General features: G+C 37.4%; 1 protein-coding gene across 1 annotated transcript in view; it reads right to left on the bottom strand.

Annotated features, from left to right (window-relative positions):
- TMEM255B (transmembrane protein 255B) overlaps positions 1-19,583 on the bottom strand; it is a 55,525-nt gene extending 35,942 nt beyond the window's left edge. The window contains exons 1-4 of the mRNA XM_070943402.1: positions 19,526-19,583; positions 8,410-8,552; positions 5,163-5,225; positions 1,199-1,288 (exon numbers count right to left, since the gene is read on the bottom strand). Of these exons, the coding sequence (XP_070799503.1) occupies positions 1,199-1,288; positions 5,163-5,225; positions 8,410-8,552; positions 19,526-19,583 (354 nt within the window). The remainder of the gene's footprint in view (positions 1-1,198; positions 1,289-5,162; positions 5,226-8,409; positions 8,553-19,525) is intronic.
- Between the last annotated feature and the right edge of the window lie 1,486 nt (positions 19,584-21,069).

The raw sequence follows: 21,069 nt of genomic DNA, 5'->3' as shown, positions 1-21,069 counted from the left end.
GGCCTGGTAGGCCCATTTTTTTTTCTCACCTGGCTCCAGATCCTCTCTATGCATCTGGGTAGGGCTCAAACAGCCTTCCCCACCCCCCTCAGGCCCTCCAGAGGCAGGAAACAGCCTGTTGCCTTCTTCTGGTGGGCCCAGAAGGCCCGAAAATTAGCTGGCCGGCGCGTGCATATGCGCCAGAGCTAAGCTGGCATGCCCACTGCTATGGCTACGTGTGCCACCTGTGGCACACGTGCCATAGGTTTGCCATCACAGGCCTAAGTATTCAGAATCAAAAATCTATGTCTGCCTTACTGGGCCAGTTACCCTTCAGTCTCAGTGGACATCGGCTCTGTTTTAATGAATCATTAAGAAACTCCTCACATTGTTTCTCCTCATGCAAAGCCACCAAATTACTCACCCTGAAGCAGTGGTGAAATCCATTTTTTTTTATTACCGGTTCTGTGGGTGTGGCTTGGTGGGTGTGGCAGGGGAAGGATACTGCAAAATCTCCATTCCCACCCCACTCTGGAACCACCAGAGGTGGTATTTGCTGGTTCTCCAAACTATTCAAAATTTCCACTACTGGTTCTCCAGAACCTGTCAGAACCTGCTGGATTTCACCCCTGCTTTGAAGGTGTTCTTAAACGGCATTTAGAAGATTTTCATCAGTTGCTTTTCATTTCCCCATACCTGTCCCATTGGTTATTTTTGAACTGAGGTTCTGATCCTCACTGTTTGCTTTAGGCTTGGAGGTATCCACAGAACATGGCAAAATAAATAAATAAGTCAAGATGGCAGCGGGGTGGGAGTGATCAAAGCTCTATTTTTTATATATCCAACCCACTTGAAAAACAGGCAAACTAACTAAACAGGAAAAACAGGAAACTAACATTCTTGCGACTTGTCCACGTGAAAAAAAAACCTGCTTTATATTTATATATCAATGTTGCAATGGAGTCAAGTGTCCTATCAATTAGATGCCACTGCTTGGGAGTAAGCGCCAATCAGCTTAATGTGACTATTTTTAAGTAAACCTAAATAGGAAAGATAAAACTGCAGATTTCTTATAAATAGCCTCTATGAAGGTCTAATTAGCTAAATGTCTAGATCTGCATCACCGCATGAAGGAAGTTATTGGTTACACAGGTTGCATAAGGAGTTTAATGTTATCAAGAAGGAAGAATACACAAAAGCAAAGAATACACATACTTACTATATGACGTGCTGCAAACACACCATCAACGATTGCACAACAAAAAGCTGCTACCACTCCAAAGCTGATGAACACGATAGATGCTATCAGCTACAAAGAGAAATGTTGATTTAAATTAAGTGCTTCATGCTTGCATTGGAAGTCAATTATGAAGAATTAGAAAACGCATCTGTACTTTTAAAAATATGTTTGACCATTCAATTTATATGGAAAAATCAGGGAAATTATGAAGTAGAATTGCTTGCACATGCTATAAACGTTGAACACATATGTTGTGCTGTGCAACACATGTAAAAATGTCCCTTTATGTGATAAAACAGTTGCCTCTTAAAAACAGCACCTTTGGGACAACCATGACCTGGATGACTGAGAATCTCCATAGAGTTTAGACACATGGCAAAGAATCAAAACAAAGTAGTTTAGATATGATTATGTGGTATCTACCACTCCATCCTACAGACAGGAGACCATAATTTTTAATGCTTCCCTCTGTAGAAATGTGGCTGCATGGAGAATACTGTACTAAGGACAGTAACTGGAACAGATTGTCTGAAGGGTGTGTGATTTATTTAATTAAAATGCATGTTATCTGAATTAATGCAGCCTATTTTATTCTTCACGAAATATCTTGGTTGTGAAGTGATATGCTTTATTTTTTTTCCTAAAGATTCCTAAAAAAATCTTCCTAAAGAAAAAAGACTTTCCTAAAGATGCTTCATTTTATAATATTGAATGCCTTTTGCTTATAAAAGGTTTTCTATCATAACCTTCAATCTCGGGTTAGTCTACCCAGATAACGCCTCCATTCATTTGTACAAAGCGTCTCAATATTTGCATAGCTAGATTTTATGAAGGGAAACAGTATAGTTCTCAAAGAGTCCCCTGGGTTGAGAAGCAAAAAAACAAACAAATAAACAATAACCAAACACTGAAGGGTATTTGTAAACTGGAGTTCCCTGCCTTCTGCTTGAGCTGGTACCATTATCAGACTGTTTACAAGTGGCAGGTAGACTCATAATAATCATTTAATGTACTGTAATATTTTGCCCTATCTTTTAGGGAACGAAGGGCACTGAAATGCCACCCCCACATATACAGCAAAAATCAAATACATTGTGTCTTGCCTGGTTGCCCCTCTGCAGCTATTAAGGTAGGTTATCATTGCAATAGGCACCTAGACATACAATTTATGCTTTATTCTCTCCAAAGGTTGGTGCCACAAAAAGAGCATGGGTGTAATTGAGACTTCACTCAAGAAATGTCTCATTACAGGATAGGATTATATCACAGGTACTGGATGTTCATTATTCATTTATATCTATTTGAGCTGCAGCACTTACAATGATTACAATGGATTTCTAATGAGAAAAGGCTTTGCAATTACCTAGCTGCAATTCACCTCTTATGGAGGATATTTTTAATTATTTTTTCCTGCAAAGCCTCAAAGCATCCTGTTCATCCAGAGTAACCAAAATTATGGAAAAAGTTATTATTCAAGTGAATTCTAATAAATATCTTGAAAATATTTCAACAAAATTAACTAGCCTGAATATATCTAAAAATGGCATTGAAAGAGAATATCCTTAGATGGTTGTTGAAAGAAGGATCAAAGAAAAGTCAAATCTACTCATTTAGCATAATTAAACAACTCTGATTTTGGTATTCAGAGAGATTCAGAAGAGTCTAGACATAGAAAATGCTTTTATCCCCTTGAATTTATATATCTTCATCAAGATAATCTTCTCTACTTTCTACAGTGGGTCATTCTCCAGTAGATTCACAGCTGAAAGAAAACCTTGAAGATCTTCCCAATCTTTCATTGCACTGGCTCTTGTTGAGCTGAGAAAGACCACAATAAAAACTGTGATTTCTGTAAACAGTTATTGTGGTCCTCAAAGTTAAGCCTTTCACTTGGAAGAGACTTAAAGATAACAAGCATTAAATTATCTGCGATGGTCTTGAATCATCATATTCAACTTTAGCAATTTCCAAATACCATATTACCCATCAATATGTTTTAGGTTAGGAAACTAATGAGATTCACCTACCAAATATTACATCTGATAGAATAAAATTGCATGTGCATCTTAAAAATGGTATAATGAAAGCTGTGTAATTGCATGGCCATCGTTTAACAACAGCAAAGATAAGAAGTACAAGTCCTCCAATCTTCCATTTATGAAAAGCATCAATACTCCAGGATAATGCTGCTATTTCTTCTTAAATTTTCCATTTTCACTTGTATCAAAGCAACCTTTTCAACAGATAGCTCTTTATCAAATGCAGCTATATCCCATCAAGGAATGGTCTGCAAGTTTTTCAATCATTGGTACACATCAGGCAAAATTAAAGCAAAAAAAAGGGAAGGGAAAGATTTTGGAAGGAAAAAAATGTCTATTATTAACTATGAAATTTACACTTAATCTTAAAGCAAGTAGCATATGCTATTATGACAACCACTTTCCTAGTCTAATTGGATAGACTGATATCAGTCTATCAGGTTCTGTTCTCAAGCTGAACTAGGACTGTCCCAAGAGCTGGTCTGTTTAACATGTTGCTACTTATAAAAAAGACCTTCCCCATCCCCATCACATATTGATTTAACCATCACAACATTGACTTTGAAAGATGCTCTGCATGTTCAGAGCATACAAGCATTCTAGGAATTATTTATTTATTTATTTATTTATTTATTTATTTATTTATTTATTTGATTTGATTTGATTTGATTTGATTTGATTTGATTTGATTTGATTTGATTTGATTTGATTTGATTTGATTTGATTTCTATACCGCTCTACACCCGAAGGACTCAGGGCGGTGCACAGCCAAACAATAAAACACATACATACAATTATATAATATGATGTGTCCAAAGCGCCAATCTCTTATTTCAGTAACAATTAAACTTAGGCAACAAAGGTAGTAGAATCCTAACTATAACTCTAATTCTTCCTCATAGTTGTAGAACCCCAGGTTATTATACAAATGGAATCTAGTGAGAAGAAGCTAGAAGAAAGAAACAGCATTAGCATTATTGTATTTATTAAATGTGCATAGTACCCGATTCTCAATGACTCTGGGTGTTAACAAATGGATTTCACCTATAGTACTTGGAAACCGCTTCTGGACTTTGTGCTTGAGGTGGAAAAAAAATGAAACTTTGATTTTTGGTTTTACTGATTAGATAGATTTGTTGTTATAGAAATGGTGAAGTTTATACTATTATGTAAAAGTAAAAAGTTGAGGTTTGATGTTACTGTTTTATTCTACTGCACCAGAGGGAGTCGGAAGTCAATGCCTTTTTTCTTTTTTCCCTTCTGTTCCACACTTCTCCTTTCCTCTTTCCCTCCTTTATTTTTCCTACTGTTTGCTTTTGTATTTTTGTATTTTATATTATAAACAAATGAAAACTGTAAATAAAACATACCTTAAAATGCAAATTTAAAAAATATACAAAAAATAATAATAATAGAAAAATAAACCTTGTCTCTGCGCAGTAAAAAAAAAAAACTTTAAAAAAAAGGATTTCACTACCACAAAATAAAGTGAGGCTTAAACTGAGTTTTAAAAAGAAATCAGACACATGAAATCATGCCTCATAATGAAGATAACTAAACACCTAGGCAAGACAGTTAAATTGTAAATCAGAATATGCTGTATCTGGTTGAACTATAGGCTTATGCCTCACAAAAGAAACATGAACAAAATAGACAATAATAACATTAAGCTCTAAAGAAGATTTTAATGAGTAGTGCTTATCTTGAGTGCTTCATTTAGTCTTTCTTTCATTATCCATTTTGTACTTTACTAGTCATACTGTTACCACAGCATGTATTACACAAATTGACTATGGATTGAATGCTTATAAAATTACGGAGATATGTTGAAAGAAACAGAATGAAAAACAGACTACCAGATCAATGTTCTGATTTTTAAATCACACTGTTTATTATTTGCTTACCATTTGCTTTCGATTTTCAACCAGATGGAGCCCAATAATCCCTAGGAAGGATCCAAAGCCAAGCTATGGCAAAAAGCAAATCCACAAAAAAACAGGACAAGTTAGCTACATTTATAAGATGTCATTAATTTTAAATAAAAAGAAAAGAAGAATGAAAAGTGCCATTCCAGGTAAGTTGAGAACCTGCTTCACATATATAGTATTATCTATAAGACTTTTCATAAAAGAGGTTGCAATTAAAAAGATTATCAAGAGTCTAACAAGCTTCCAGGAAACACACAAAATGGATTAGCTTAGGAGACATCATTTATAACTTAAAATGGGTTCAGTAAATGTTTATCTGTCTGTCTATTTATCTCTCTATCTCTTTATCTCTCTATCTCTTTATCTATCTATCCATCCATCCATCCATCCATCCATCCATCCATCCATTCAACTATATATAATAAGTATGGTGACAAATAAATGTAATTTAGGAAAAGAAAGGAGAAGAGGAAATAGCATTTCTTTGAGAAATAGAATTGAAAAGAAAAAACTGGCCCATGAATAAAATAGGTTATTTTTATTCATTCAATGGATAGGCCTTGTCTATTTATAGCATAAAGCTATGGATATCATAATTAAAATTAACCAAATTTTCTATGGCAATTGGGGATTTAAATGCTGGGGTCTATGGTCATTTTGAGCACTTCTTCTCTATAATGGTCCATGCTATGCATCGATGTTTCCTTGTTTATTTCCTTGCTTAGTTGCAGCAGATCTCATGACTCAACATGGTTCTTTCATAGAAGCTGGACTTCTTTGGAATACATTGCTTGGGTGGCAATGGAAGGACTTGTTCTATTTTGGGCTTCATGGCTCATATTAGCTGTACCATTCTGTGTAGAGTTTTGATGATTCTGCTAGAAGAATATTAGTGCGGCCTGAAACTCACTCAGGATAATCAGAATAGCAGTCAACAGATAGTGGTGGCATTCATCAGCACAACTGAATGCTGCAAGACGTAGCATTAGAATCTAACAGTGGTATTGAGAAGTCCTTCCTCCAACATTACAGAAGAGCCATGGCTAGCAGGGAAGCCATTCTGAGCCACATAGCATGAACATAGAAGCTCCCTCCATCACTAGTAAAATTGGCTGCTCTGAAGACAACCTGCTGCCAGGAGGAAATGACATGGAGCCTTGCATCCTGAGTGACCCAGTTAAATCCTCTTAAGCAGAGTGGGCAAACACAGGGACATTGCACAGAAGTTCTAACCCTAACCTGACAAAAGAAAACATGAAATTGGTAGATGTAATCAAATGGTAAAGTACCAAGATCAGATAGTTGGGTCAAGAAGCACATTTTTATTTTCTCTCTAAAACACTCATGCACCAGTAGTGGTTGCTCCCGGTTCGCACGAACCGGTAGTAAAAAATTTAAGTAGTTTGGAGAATCGGTAATAACATTGGCTGACCACTTGCTTATCCCACCCACCTCATCAGAGGCTTTTTTTTTTTTTACTTTTAAAAGCATTTTTTCTACAATCTCTTCGGCTGAAAAAATGCTTTTAAAAGTTTTTTAAAAAGCCTCTGATGATCACGTGGCTCAGCTGGAATCTTCAGAGGCTTCTGAAAACATTTTTTCTGCATCCTCTTCGGCCAAGGAGGTTGTAGGAAAAAAAATCCCTTTAAAAGCCTCTGGCAATCCCAACAGATTTACCTGATCGTCAGAGGCTTCTAAAAGCATTTTTTCTGCAACCTCTTAAGGTTGTAGAAATAATGCTTTTAAAAGTAAAAAAAAAAAAAGTTGGCCAGGCCTACCCAGTCACATTACCCCCAAACCACACCCACAAAATAAGCCACGCCCACAGAACCAGTAGTAAAAAAATTTAGAACCCATCCCTGATGCACACAGGCACACACACACACATACACACAAAACATGGAGCCCAGTGCACATTCCCAGGACAGGAAAATGATCACCAGAATGCTGCCATGGAAGAAAGTATTTTTAAAGGAATCCCTTCATGGATTATTCTCGCTCCCAGATTCACAAGGAGGGTTTACCTGGCCTAAAAAAAATAGTTGAGCAGACACCCAAAAGAGTACTTGGGTCAAAATATTGATGAATTTGGTCAGGCCGCCAAAACTGGATAGAAGCATTCCCAATCATGTTTCCCATCAAGTCCTATATACTGTATCTTGCCCCAAACTAGTGTTTTCAATATAAGGAATGAATTTTCCCATTATTTCATGCTTTTTTCCTTCTTTTGAGTCATACTGATAACCATATGCAATCTTCTAGGCAACGTGTTTGGAAATGGTTTGTAGTTCTTTTTCCTAGGACTAAGAGAAGATGACTAAAGTTACCTAGCTGACTTCCATGACTGAGGCAGGACTAGAACTCAGATTTTTCTACTGCCATACTTTCCAGTGCCATAACTCAACTCAACAATAACTCAACTCAAGCCAAAGAGACTTGGCTCTTTCATACCTACATCCACACTTTCTATTAAGTTAAACTTGGTTGAACTAGGTTTATCGTTAAATTGCACAAAACCTGCATAGGGCAGATATATAGATAGGTTTCAACCAGTGGTGAAATGTAAAATTTGTTACTACCGGTTCTGTGGGCATGGCTTGAGGGGGGGAATGTGACTGACTTGGGGGGGGCGTGGCCAACTTTTTTAAAAAAAAAACTTTTAAAACCATTTTTTCTACAACCTCTTTGGCCGAAGAGGTTGTAAAAAAATGCTTTTAAAAGGCTCTGAGGATCAGGCAACTCAGCTGGGATCGTCAGAGGCTTTTAAAAGCATTTTTTCTACAACCTCTTCAGCTGAAGAGGTTGTAGAAAAAAATGCTTTTAAAAGCCTCTGGCAATCCCAGCTGAGCCGCACGATCATTAGAGGTTTTTTTTTTTACTTTTAAAAGCATTTTTTCGGCCGAAGAGGTTGTAGTAAAAATGCTTTTAAAAATAAAAAAAAAGCCTCTGATGATTGAGCGGCTCAGTTGGGCATTGGGGGGGGCAGGGATTTTTGCTACTGGTCCTCCGAACCATTCACCGCCATCACTACCTGATCAGGTAATCCGGTCTGAACTGGGAGCATTTCACCCCTAGTTTCAACATATGACCACAATTGGAACTAGAATTTCAATCATAAGTGAAGCCAGACCCAATTTTTCTGACTATTTTTACATTTTTGGTCCCTTATTTGATGCACTGTGAATATTGGAAAAACTAAAATGCAGGGGGTTGGTAGACTTACTATTATTCCTGGATAATAGCCTCCCACAGTTACATTTTCAGTTCTTGTGGTTGCTGCAAGGCCTATGGTCAGTATGAAAACAGACACTACCAAAAGGGCAACTGTGAACCAAAGAGATGTTTTCTTTCTTTTTGTGAAGTGCTCTGTGAAAAAACACACATTGTAAATGCATATTAAAAATATACTAATCTCAAAGGAGAGGAGAGTTAGCTTCATTCATATGCAACCCTCTTAACAAGAAACCTTATGTCAAACTTCTTAGATAGTCTTAGCTTAGAAACAGCAAGTTCTAATTAGAAATATCTTATCTCTGAAATTAGGTTCCTACATGAAAGGAAATTAGATTAGATTAGGAGGCCTTTTTCTGCTGAAGGCTGACTTCCCTTGATAGTTGAGTCAGTTACTGTACTGAGCTGTCCAATAGCCCACTTGGGGAATTCTGGGAATTGAAGTCCATATATTTTAAAGTTCCCAAAATTGGGAAACACTACACTAGATGATGCAAAGGAAATATGAAACACTCCAATCCTCTACTAGTGACTGTCTTGATTTTGCTGTCTACTTGACACTGCTAAGCAGGGTGAAATCATTCTTTTTCTGCCATCCCTTTCATTTCTCCCTCCCTCCTCCACCTTCTCTGTCTTTCTTTCTTGGATCTCTTCTTTCTGAAGCAAGAAGCTGCTGGAAAACAGAAAGATGATTTTGCCCTAAGCCTGAACCAACCTAAATGACTTCTGAAATTAGATTGAGAATCAGACCTTGGACAGTTCTATTCCAGGACACATTATGTAATACAAGATATCTGTGATTTCATTTCCTCCCCCTTATTTTTTGTGCTGAAATCATACAGAATGTAAACTGGAAGAGTGTCATAATGCCAGAGGTGAGCTAATACTTTCCTTGTTTCCTAAGATACATGATTCCTCTAAATCTGCTTTTTATCTGAAAGAGAGAAACATCTAAGGATGTTTCACATCACAAATAGGCTTTTCTTCCAGTGATCATAAACCAATGGCTCTAGGTATAGTGAATCAAGGGCAGATTTTTAATTTTTAAAACAGTATTTCATTAAAAACAAGAGAAAGAAAGCATGCATAACAAAGTTTCTGGGGTTCTTTCCAGCCCGATTATCAGCAGTGGCCATAGAAGGTGTCTGTTTTCTTCTCTGTAGTGAAGTAATTGTGTTGCATCTGTGTGTACAGATGTTCGACTTACAACCATAATGGAGCCTGGAATTTCCATTGTAAGTTGTAAGTTGAGGCACCTACATGATTGACCTGATTTTATGACCTTTCTGCTTAAATGAATGCCATGGTCATAAAGTGAGTCAAGTGAAGTATTTTTTGCCAGAAAGCAGTTGAAATTGCATCATGTGAACGCAGAATGCTACAACCAGTCATAAAGGCGAGCTAGTTGCCAACCACCCAAAATGTGGTTCTGTGACTTTGTCTCTCTGCATGTGTGTTGCCATTGGCAGTCCAGAGCAGAGTTGTATGCAATTTCTGGTGTGTGTGTGTGTGTGTCATAAGTAGGTACCTACTAGCACCCACTACCCATCTATGGTTTCCATATGGATGTATTAGGCAAATGGATTTCCTTGCCAAGTCCTAATCCTACTCATTTTCAAAGTCTGTTTTCTATTGCTGACTCCTTCCTCTCCAGGAAATTTAGTCTCATCTTGTCCAATTTGTTGAGAATTATTCCACTGCTAGATAAATAGACAGAGTATTGATGGACAGATATTCTTCACATATTTTTCCAAAATTCTTTTAGTTTGGAAGTAATTAAAATATGATGATGCCCAGAAAACCCAAGATAGTTGGATAGAGAGGAAAGCATGATTCACAGGTTTTATATAAGTGAGTTAATTTTCAGACCCTTGAGGCAAACATAGTTTTAACTGTTAAGAAGCATTAGAAAGGAATACGTTTTTAAAAATAACAATATTTGACATTTTAAACTTGCAACCTTATGCAAACTTTCTTTGGAAAAAAGGACCCACTGTGTCACTAGGACTTACTTCTCAACAAACAGAAAAGATTGTGTTGCAAATACTTATTATCAGAGTATTAGCATTTAGAGTGTGAAAGGAAGCCATTTAAGCATTACATCCGGGTGTACAGATTAAATTTGTCTTCATTCTTTCTTTAAAACTGGGGTGGGGGGGAAACAGTTGGGGTGGCAGATTAAACAAAATTATGGCCAGGGAGGTCTTTAAACCCTCTATGTTTATCATTTTAAATATGTAAAATGTTAGAAATCCACAGATGTATAAATAATAAAACTATTATCAGGTTAGTTTAGGTTATTTGAGAGACTGAAAAGAATTTAAGAAAGGTTAACAGCCTACCCACTGCTCCTTTCCTATTATAATATCCTTTTCCAAGCTGTTTTTCCTCTCTACGTAAATACTACTAGAAAATTACTGCTTACATTTACATGGGATATTTAGTTTGGCTCTTACAAAAGTAGAATTTCACATAAGGAAAAGCAGGAATTCTGGTGATAAACAAACATTGTGATATATTCTCCTTAGAAACTTTTAGCATGCTTCCTCTTATACAAGATTTTCAACTAATGCTGTTACCAAAAGTTGGCATTTTCTTCAAAAGTCTGAGAAAACTGAAACTAAATTCCGAAGCAACAAAAATTTGTTCAGATTTCAGGTGAAATCCTTCACACATTAAAGATAAAATAACCATGCTGAAAACAAAAGCTGACCTTTCCTTTTCCTCTCTGATCTTTCCTTTTCCTAGATCAATACTTTTCCCTGCAAATTACCACATTCATATTCTGGTTACATCCATGAAGATTCTTAGTCCATTATAGTTCGCAAGACTGGCTTTATATAATTATAAAACAAGTATGTTTGCAAGTTCTCAAAAATGAGCAAAATATCTACTATCAGAGGTTGTGATGAATTGTTGTTAATTGTTGCTGATTTTGAAAGATATGGAAAGAAAAGATGATTCATTCTATGGTGATGAGTTAAATAATCAATGGCCTGTTTATTCCCAATTGACTTTTGCAATAAATGCACAATGAATTTCTTGGAATGCAGGTAGTTTAGGTTTTATTATATAGTTGCATTGATACCTTACTATTGATTTCCCACAGATAGGGGCACCTGACCGCTTCCTATGGATTAATGTATCACTAAAGTAAATGCAGCACCTGTGTGTAGCTTTCTTCTTGTACAGTATGAGCCCAAATGCATGTTCCTCTTCTTATCGTTTCTGAATTGCTTTGATTGCAGGTCTTTTTTGAGATTTTTTTTCCCCACTCAAAAGTGGGATAAGATCTAAATCTCTAGACCAGAGATTTACAAATCTCAAAGAAGAGAAAGGCAAGGCCAACACAATCTGCAGTGCATAGTAGCGATGCCAGGTCCATCTGCAAGTTTCCTCCTTTGGGGTTATGCAAAATTGCAATGCCTGTCCGTATCAAAGAGACAAAGCTTTCATCACAACCTAAAATAATGTTACTTTTGACAATCTGACACCCTCTTCCCAACAGATGTCCATGCAAATTCAGATGATTTCATGCCTGATTTGTATTCATGTGTGTATAAAAAAAAACTTGAAACTGAAATGTAATATTCCTGATGCTCAGGGTTATCTCACACAAGAGGAACTTTTATGCAGAAGCCCACATCACAGCTATCCTACAAATGCAAGAAATAGACAGAGGTTTAGGTAACCAGTACACTTCTATGCTTCATAGGAAAGGATAGGAAATGTCATAAATTAAGGTAAAAGTGTACAGTACACCCAGCTAAGTGTCATGCTTCAAAGCCACTGGAGACAAGTATGAGCAGGATGTGCCTAATCTTTTCTTTCTGGACAATTTACTGGCTTCAAATTCCCTGCGTTTGCAAATTGGGCACTTTTTCTTGAAGGGAAGAAAAAACAACAACGGGGAGGAAATAATTTAAAGAAAAGATTGACCAGAACTCCCCTTTCTTTTTGTTGATGTTCTTGTTGATGACCTGTTCCTCTTTTTGCACCTCTGAGCTGATGGAAATGGAGAGAGAGAGGTGAGAGCAAAGGTGAATGCAGTGAGGCTGAAAAAACTCAAAATGGCAGCCACGGTATGCAGTAAAAGACATTGCCATTTTTTAATGGGTGGGGTTTCAATTACATGGCTGTGGCTGCTATCTTGACTTTTTGTGGGTCCTTTTCTGTGACAGCCCTGGATAAGGTAAAGGCTTACCTTACCTAGCTAATTGTTATTTTAATGAGTCTCCACGTATAAGAGATAAAGAAACTTTCTGTCTACTTTTTTCCTCCTACTCAAGATGTAGCTTAGACAGAGTGAGAATTTTCTATCCTCTATATTTCTTCATCAATCTAGTTTATACTTTAAGTGCAATGAATGTCTGCTAACATTCACCAACAGTGGAGCTAACCTCATATTACGCATCCAAGACAACTATATTTTGAACTCCTATATTAATGGGATGTTGTGCTTTTTAATTACGCATCATTCTTCAAACAAGGGCTCCTGTTGAATTTAGACCTCTGAACGCTGCCCTTTATAAATTGTCTTTGAACCAACAGAAAGCACTCAATGAGGCAGAAACCAAACAAAATACAGACGCCCACACCAAATTAAAGCACAATTAAAAAGTAATTAAAACACATTGAAACTCAGTGATAAAGATTGCAACAAAACAATCTAAACATTCTTTGGTCAAGACCCCAACTTTTCCAAAGTGAGCTTGAGCGAAGCTTAAAGTACCACAAAATTCAGCTTCTTCTATTTTTCTTTGTTATTCTGTGCTTACATTTTAAGTGCTGCAGTCCCAAAGACTGCTATAGAGATAGACCAGCAGCAAAGTTTGACATGTCTGTTCAGGCATGTATTTTCATATCAGATTCAAATCCTAATTTTCAAACTCATAGTCAAAACAAATTAACAAAGAAAAGAATGTTGTGGGTCATGTAAATATTTCCATGGCAAATCATCTCTTTTGAGTAAACATGCACAAGATGTGCAAAAAATAGAAAATACAGAAAATACATTTTATGAAATACAGTCAGTAGGACATGCAGTAGTGAAAATCAGCCAGTTCTATCCTGCTCAGGAGAACCGGTAGCACTGGTGGCGGGAGGTTCCGTCCACCCGCCCGGACATCATCACATCCTGTTTTTGACCCTCTGTGCATGCGCTCACATTTGCAAACCGGTAGCGAAGGTAAATGGATTTCACCCCTGAGGTCATTTGTTATAAAAAGCTATCCTAGTGGGGCATATCAAACTCAATTCCATTGAAAATAGTGGTGTTTAATCGCTAATGGTACAACTAGGCAGTAAAGTTTTTAAAATAATTTTGTTTTTACCAATATTACACATTAAATAACAAATGTATGGTAGTAAAATAAATCATATAATCTGAATTTTCTAAGAGCAAATTATTAATGATTACCATCATTTTGCTTCTTTATTGTCTGTAGATTGTTTAAAGCTGCTTTTATTTTAACAAATCACAGAGGTAAATGAAGTGGTAACAATTGCTACCTCTAATTAGGTGCTTAACTTACCCAAAAGGCAGAAACTAATAACCAGGTTTTGCTTCAAACCTCAATTCAATAATCTCTATAAATGTGAGTTCTTGGTTTATTAACAATGTACATAATAGAATTGTCTCTTGTATATGATGCCTCTTTGCTTCTTGAATTTTAAGATTAAAAAACACTAATTTGATTTTGTTGCTATGATTATATTGCTTTGGGGTCCATTGTTGGACTAATAAACGGTTGAATAATGGTTTAAAATAACAAGGTTCAAATAACATCAATATTTTTAATGACTAAAGACAAATGACTTTCACAGAAAGAGTATTTTATGTTAAAAAAAAAATTCCCTTTTGTAATAGACGTAGTGTTAATTCAGTAACCACTCCACAATAAAGTAATTGAGACACTACTTTGCAAAGACACATTATATTAGCTACAAGGAGTATTTATTTGGAAAACCACTTAAAGAGCAAGTTTGGTGAGGTGGTTAAGACAGGGAGATCGTAAATTATCCAAGATTCAGGCATGAATAAGTAAAATTGAATTAAAAAGTTTAATTCAAAGTATGTTTTCCTATTCATTTTTACTAATCTTATTATTTCTAAAAAGCAATATCATTATCATTGAGGGAAAAAATATCAACCACATTATCCAAATGGTATTGTGAGGTTATACAGGTAGTCCTTAATTACAACAGCTCATTTAGTGACCATTTGAAATTACAACAGCACTGAAAAAAGTGATTTATGACCATTTTTCACACACCATTGCAGCAGCCCCCATGATCACATGATCAAAATTCAGATGTTTGGCAACTGACTCATATTTATGACGGTTGCAGTATCCTGGGATCATGCAATCACTTTTTGCAACCTTCAGTCAAGCAAAGTCAATGGAGAAGCCAGATTCACTTAACAAATGTGTTATTAACTAAACAACTGCAGTGATTCACTTAATAACTATGGCAAGAAAGGGGGCAAAATTCACTTAACTGTCTCACTTAGCAACAGAAATTTTGGGCTCAGTTGTGGTCATAAATCAAGGACTGCCTGTATTGTAAGAGAATATTAAAAATAAGTTCTCCTTGACTCCTGGTAACTTCACAGATATGTCAATGTAGCCATTTGACAAGAGTCCAAAATGGTTTGCCATTGCTTTCTCCTAATACTTTTTTTAAAATTTCCTAGCCAACAATCCTCAATTTCCCATCTAAGTACCAACCACATCTGACATTGGCTAGGTGTTAACCTAAGTTGACCATATGCTTCCACCTATAAACATGTAAATCTAACATATTATGAAGCAAAAAAATAATAATTTTACATATAGTGCAATTCTGCAGTAACTGCTTTCTAATTCTTCTCACATTTCTCCCTCTCGCAAGCAGAATAATGCTCCATTTTAAAGCATACTTCATTGGAAATAAGTTCTCTGAAAACCACTGGTATCTATTTCCATATGCCTAATTTCAAAATTAAGGTAATTTGGGAGGAAATTCCATTATTATCAGTACAATTATAATTATACAAAGATTATCTGACTGAAGACTGAATTTAACTGGAGGTTTTCCAAAGAGAATCTTTATATTCCCAAAAAGAATACTTTATGTCTGTTCTTTTCTCTTTTAGATTCTCATAATGTTAGACATTGTGGGTCATATTATTTTATTGCCATCTAACATGGTAATAAGAAAGTAAGATTCCACTAAACATGAAGCAATTTAAGTAAATAAACTAATAAATATGCCACATGATCTTTTAGGATGATTATTTTATTCTACAAGAGATACAGCAGGATCTAACTGCAGGTAGTCCTGAATTTATGACAGGTTGATTAGTGACTGTTCGAAGTTATGACGAACAGAAAATATCCCCAGGATATTTATGACCTGGTTCTAAAATTCCACTGGCTGCTGTCCCCCCCAGAGTCATGTGATCACATTTTGAGCTGTTGGCAAGCAGCCAACATTTACAGTTGTTTGCAGTGTCCATGGTCAATGTTTTTGTGAAAACTAGTTCAGCAAAACTAGCCCATATTGGACAGTGGGTTTGTTTAAAGCCCACCACACAAAAGGTTGTAAAATCAGGTTGGTCATGTTGCTTTGTGTCACAATGTATGACAGCAATGGGCAGGCTTCATTACGGTTGTCATTTGAAAACCACTTGTATCTATTTGAAATACCAATTGAAAAAAAGGAAGAAGCTTTACTCCTTATAAATGGGTTTTAAAGTTGTTAACTATAGCTGGGTTATGTTTTTCTTTCTAAAAAAATAAATAATTATGAACTGTCTACTGATGCCTTTTCTGCTAGAAATACACTTTCTACATAGTGTGAGATAATACTAAACAAATAGCAAAGATGCATTCTGCATAAGATTCAAATATTTCTTGGTTACATCATACTGAAATTCTTAATACAGTCTTGTGATTTCTTATTCTTTCTATTGAAAACACCACTCTGTCTAGATAAGGTGTTAGTTATCACCTTTAAAGCGCTCCATGGCTTAGGACCTGAGTACCTACGAGACCGTCTTTTGCCACCAATAGCCTCCCACCGACCAGTTCGTTCTCACAGGGAGGGACTACTCAGGGTACCGTCAGTCAAATTATGCCGACTGGCGACTCCCAGGGGGAGGGCCTTCTCTGTGAGGGCTCCAACCCTTTGGAATGAACTGCCCCCTGAGATACGAAATATCCTTGATCTCCGTGCTTTCCGATGTGCCCTCAAAACCCTGATGTTCCAACAGGCGGGGCTAAACATATGAACATGTGAATGTTTTTAAAATGTTATCTAATTTTAGGTTCTATTTAATTGGGCCAAACTATGTTATAATAATAATTTTAATTAGCAATTTTATGATGTTTGTGTATCTATATTTTTCTTGACTGTACACCACCTTGAGTCCTACGGGAGAAAGTCAGTATAGAAATAAAATAAATAAATAAATAAATAAATAAATAAATAAACAAACAAACAAACAAACAAACAAACAAACAAACAAACAAACAAATACTTTGTCCTCAATAGTGTGAGTGAATTCATAAGATGGAAATTATTGTGTAAACACCGTTCAGGTACAACCTGGTTTTCATTTCCAGCAGCAAGACAAGAGGCTATCTCTCCTCCAGTAAAAGTGTGGAAGACTGTTAGATGTTACAATGTGTGTGTGTCTTATTTTCAAACAATGAAAATTCTGATTCTGTAATTTTAATTTTTGCTCAATTAATTTAAATCAGAGTTGTGACCTATTTCTTTAGTTGTTCATTTCCAGTCCTGCTTGTTGCTACATAGTTCTGACATGGATATATGAAGTTCATCATACAACATCCTTAGGTATTTTTATTACTGTTCTTAAAGATTTAATCTTCAAATCGATTCACAATTCACCAGTTTGGGACTGGTAAAAATTTAACAATTCAAATCCTAACCAAAAACCTAAGAGCTGTTAAGGCAGCATCTGAGTATATAGGCAGTTTTTCCATATATCTAGGCAGCCCTTTGGGTATTGCTTCAAGTATTGGTACAAGCATTTCTTCCTCCATAATTGCTCAATTTCAATCTGAAAATCTGAAAACAATATTTTGTTATTTTTTCTAGCTGTTTCTCCTCAATTCGTGCATCACCTGGTATTGCAATTATCAATGCACCAGACTTTTTTCTTTTCCATAATAGTGATGTCAGGCATGTTGTGGGCCAGATGTCTGTATATTGTATGGCATTGTTACATTAGCCAGGAGAGCACAATTCTATTGCAGAGTAGTACTTTGGCTGTTAAGTTACCAGCTCTGCTGTAGGAAACGCTTCCACACTTTCTAAGGTGCGTCATAGAAGGGCAAGCTGGCTTCGTACCAGAAAGAAAGGTGAGCAGCTCTTTCTGCAGCATCATTCAAGGGCCCCACTCCCCGAAGCCATCTTGCAAATGGGTGCCACAATTGGAAAGGTTCAGAGCCTGGATGAATATGACTGTCTGCATGGTGCACCAAGTTGTCTCCCCACTGAAGTGGTACCTATTTATCTACTTGCATAAAACATGCTATTGAACTGTTAAGTGGACAGATGCTGAATGATGGAAGCTCATCCTGCCACACAATGTTAGTCATGAAGCCACTTAGCCATTGTGCCTCTATCCATAGATAGCTGACACATGACTTAGAAGGCTATTCCCATGCTTTTTGTCTGAATGCTATGCACTTCTGTTAAATATATATCTGGGGCTTCATCTAAGTTTAGAAAAGTGGACACCATTTGCTATATAGGGAGCTGCAGCTGGATAGAGATGAATTCATTGTTCTTTCAATGAATTCTTTTTCTGGTAATGAATGGCCAGTCTTAGCGGTAACCCATGAACTCCTCTGTAACTAAGAGATGAAATAAACAGACAAAAAGATAGATTGACAGACAGATATATAAATGTTAGATGGATGATAGATAGATAGATAGATAGATAGATAGATAGATAGATAGATAGAGATAGATGATATACAGACAGACAGACAGACATAGATGATATAGACAGATAATCATCATGAGTAAAAAGTATGAACTATCTTTTTACTGTAAAAGATGCCTGAAATCTGAAAGTTTTTCAAACTTGATCAGAATAATCAGGCATTTAACCATTTCACAATATTCAATGAAAGACTAATGAATAGCAAAGAAGCAAAATCCTTAAGCATTGAAGACCTTAGCTTGAAAGCTGTTCTAATATGGGAAAGCTAATATCTAGCTTTCCCAAATTTATCATACTGATTGCTCATGATAACCAACAAGGTTTCTTCACAAAGTCTAGACACTTTTTTAAAATACTTGTATTTCTTTAACCATCTAAGCAGCTGACATCCGAAACTGCAGGAGGACCACAAGGAATGATCTCTGAAGATATATTTTTCTTTATATACATATTTTGAGATGAGGTTTATGTACCTGGCTTTTCATGACAGAGCTCACAGTCTGGTGTCATGATCTTTGAGTAGAAGGAAAGAGACATATCTTTGGCAGGGCAGCTGATAAGCAAGACTTCTCAAACTCTGATCAATGAAACAACTCCAAAAGTTAAGAAACCACTGGATACTGAAATAATTGAGATGGAGGCAATAACAAAACCATCTTTGTGGGAGGGGGGTGTATGATATTAAGGGGGGGGATTTATGAGACCTCCTTAAAATGAAACGGAACTTAAAAAGTGCAGCCTTACTATTGGTAATAGGCTGCCTGCAAATACTTGCAAGTTAAGGTAAATTAGGGTCCAACTTGTCGCTCACCTTCTGAACACGTATCTCGTGGTCGTGTGAATTCGCTTCGGGAGTGGGTGGCTGGGGGGAGAACCCGAGAGCGTCTTTGAATACTTTCTGGACTGTCGCTGGCTCAGGGGGAGGCGAGGAGTGGAGAGGAGGAGGGAAGGGTCCACGGTGTGTAAGAACTCACATAAGCGACCCCAGAAGGAAACAACTCCGCATACTAACGCCCTCGCCCCTTAAAACTGTTTCCCCGTCAAAAGCAACGGGGTTTTTGAACCCCTCCATCTGAGGAAGGTTTCGAGGGGGGCGCCCCGAAACCTGAAACCCGCGAGGAAATGGCCCTCCGGGCTCTGCACTTACCTGCGGGGTCCAGCATGGCTAAAGGCTCGGTAGAGGCAGGGGCAACGGAAGGCTGCATCCGCCCAGCGACGGTGGGACCCGGCCGGCAGGATGCAGAGAGCCCGTTCCCCGGGCATTGACCGACCGGTCCTGTGAAGATAAGGCGGGAGTCGCAGGAGGCAGGACAGAGGAGGCGCCGCCGGAGCCCGAGGGAGGAGCGAAGGTGGCCTTTCGAGGTGACCGAGGGCGACCCGGGGCCTCTTCGGAGCAAAGGCTCCGCTCCAGCGTCGGCCAGCAGAAAGAGGAGCATCTGCCCTCGCCCTCAACCGAAGGCAGCCCCTGCTTCCTTCCCACAGGTGCAAGAATAGAGACGGAGCGTTTGAGGGGTTGGGTGTGTGTGGCGAGACAGCAGAAAAGCGGGAAGGGGCTGCAAGCTACAATTAATGCCAGACGCAGAGAAAAGGTTTGGGGGGGGGACGGGAAATTTAGGGGGCTAATCCTTTCATTATCGCACTTTTATCAAATCCTCCAAAACACTTAAAAGCCAGCCGAAAGAAGACAAAACAGACCAGCAAACCCATGAGAATCTTTGATCTGGGCAGCAGGAAATACCTTTACCAACAGAGTATCTTCACTTCAACACCCAAACTTCTCTGAAGCCTGTCCCCATCATATATACATACATACATACATACATACATACATACATACATACATACATACATACATACATACATAAACAAACAAACAAACAAACAAACAAACTTTATTGTCATTGTATGTGTATGCACAGTATGTTGTATGTGTATACAACAGTATTGTATGTGTAACACAGCATGTTTTGGCATAGGGGTGACTCTACCAAAAACCTCATTGGTAGAAACTTTCTACTAACCCTTTGAGCAAAAGTTTATATTTGCCAACTTCTCAGCCAGTGAGTGATTTGTGTCTCTTTCTCTCTGTGCATTGTTGGAATCAGAGTGGACTCTCGGCAGGTGACTGGACAAATCCTTGCAATATTCTTGGCAAACATTTCTGAAGCAGTTTGCCCTTGCCTTCTTCCTAGGATTCCTATAGGCAGAGGAAATGGCCCAAGGTCATACAGTTGACTTCATGCTTAAGGCAGGACTGGAATTCATGATCTCTTGGTTTCTAGTCTGGTACCTTAACCATTGCACCAAACTGTCAACCCTGAAGCTGGCCTGGCGGAAGCTATCTTAAAGCTTCAGTGCTGCCACACTGGAGCTGAGGGATAGGGAGAGGGGATTAGAGATAGCTGGGGTTGTATAGTCAAAATAAAATACTTTCTCTTGGAGGAGGAGCTGCACTCCCTGACTGGGAGGTATACTACCAAGCAGCAGTACTATCGTGGGTCAAAGATTGGATAGAATTAAAGGACTCTAGAATTTTAACAATTGAGGGACACGAACTCCAAACTGGCTGGCACTCCTTTATGTGGGATGAGAAATACAAAACACATTCATATTTTAAAAGACACACAATAAGGAACTCATTATTACAAATTTGGCTTAAAATTAAAAAACAACATTATATGAAGATACCAA

The sequence above is a fragment of the Pituophis catenifer genome, unplaced genomic scaffold (assembly GCF_029215685.1).
Source record: "Pituophis catenifer annectens isolate HBS135680 unplaced genomic scaffold, rPitCat1.0.hap2 SCAF_4, whole genome shotgun sequence".
Classification (NCBI taxonomy): domain Eukaryota; kingdom Metazoa; phylum Chordata; class Lepidosauria; order Squamata; family Colubridae; genus Pituophis; species Pituophis catenifer.
This window is presented reverse-complemented; position numbering and strand designations above follow the sequence as displayed.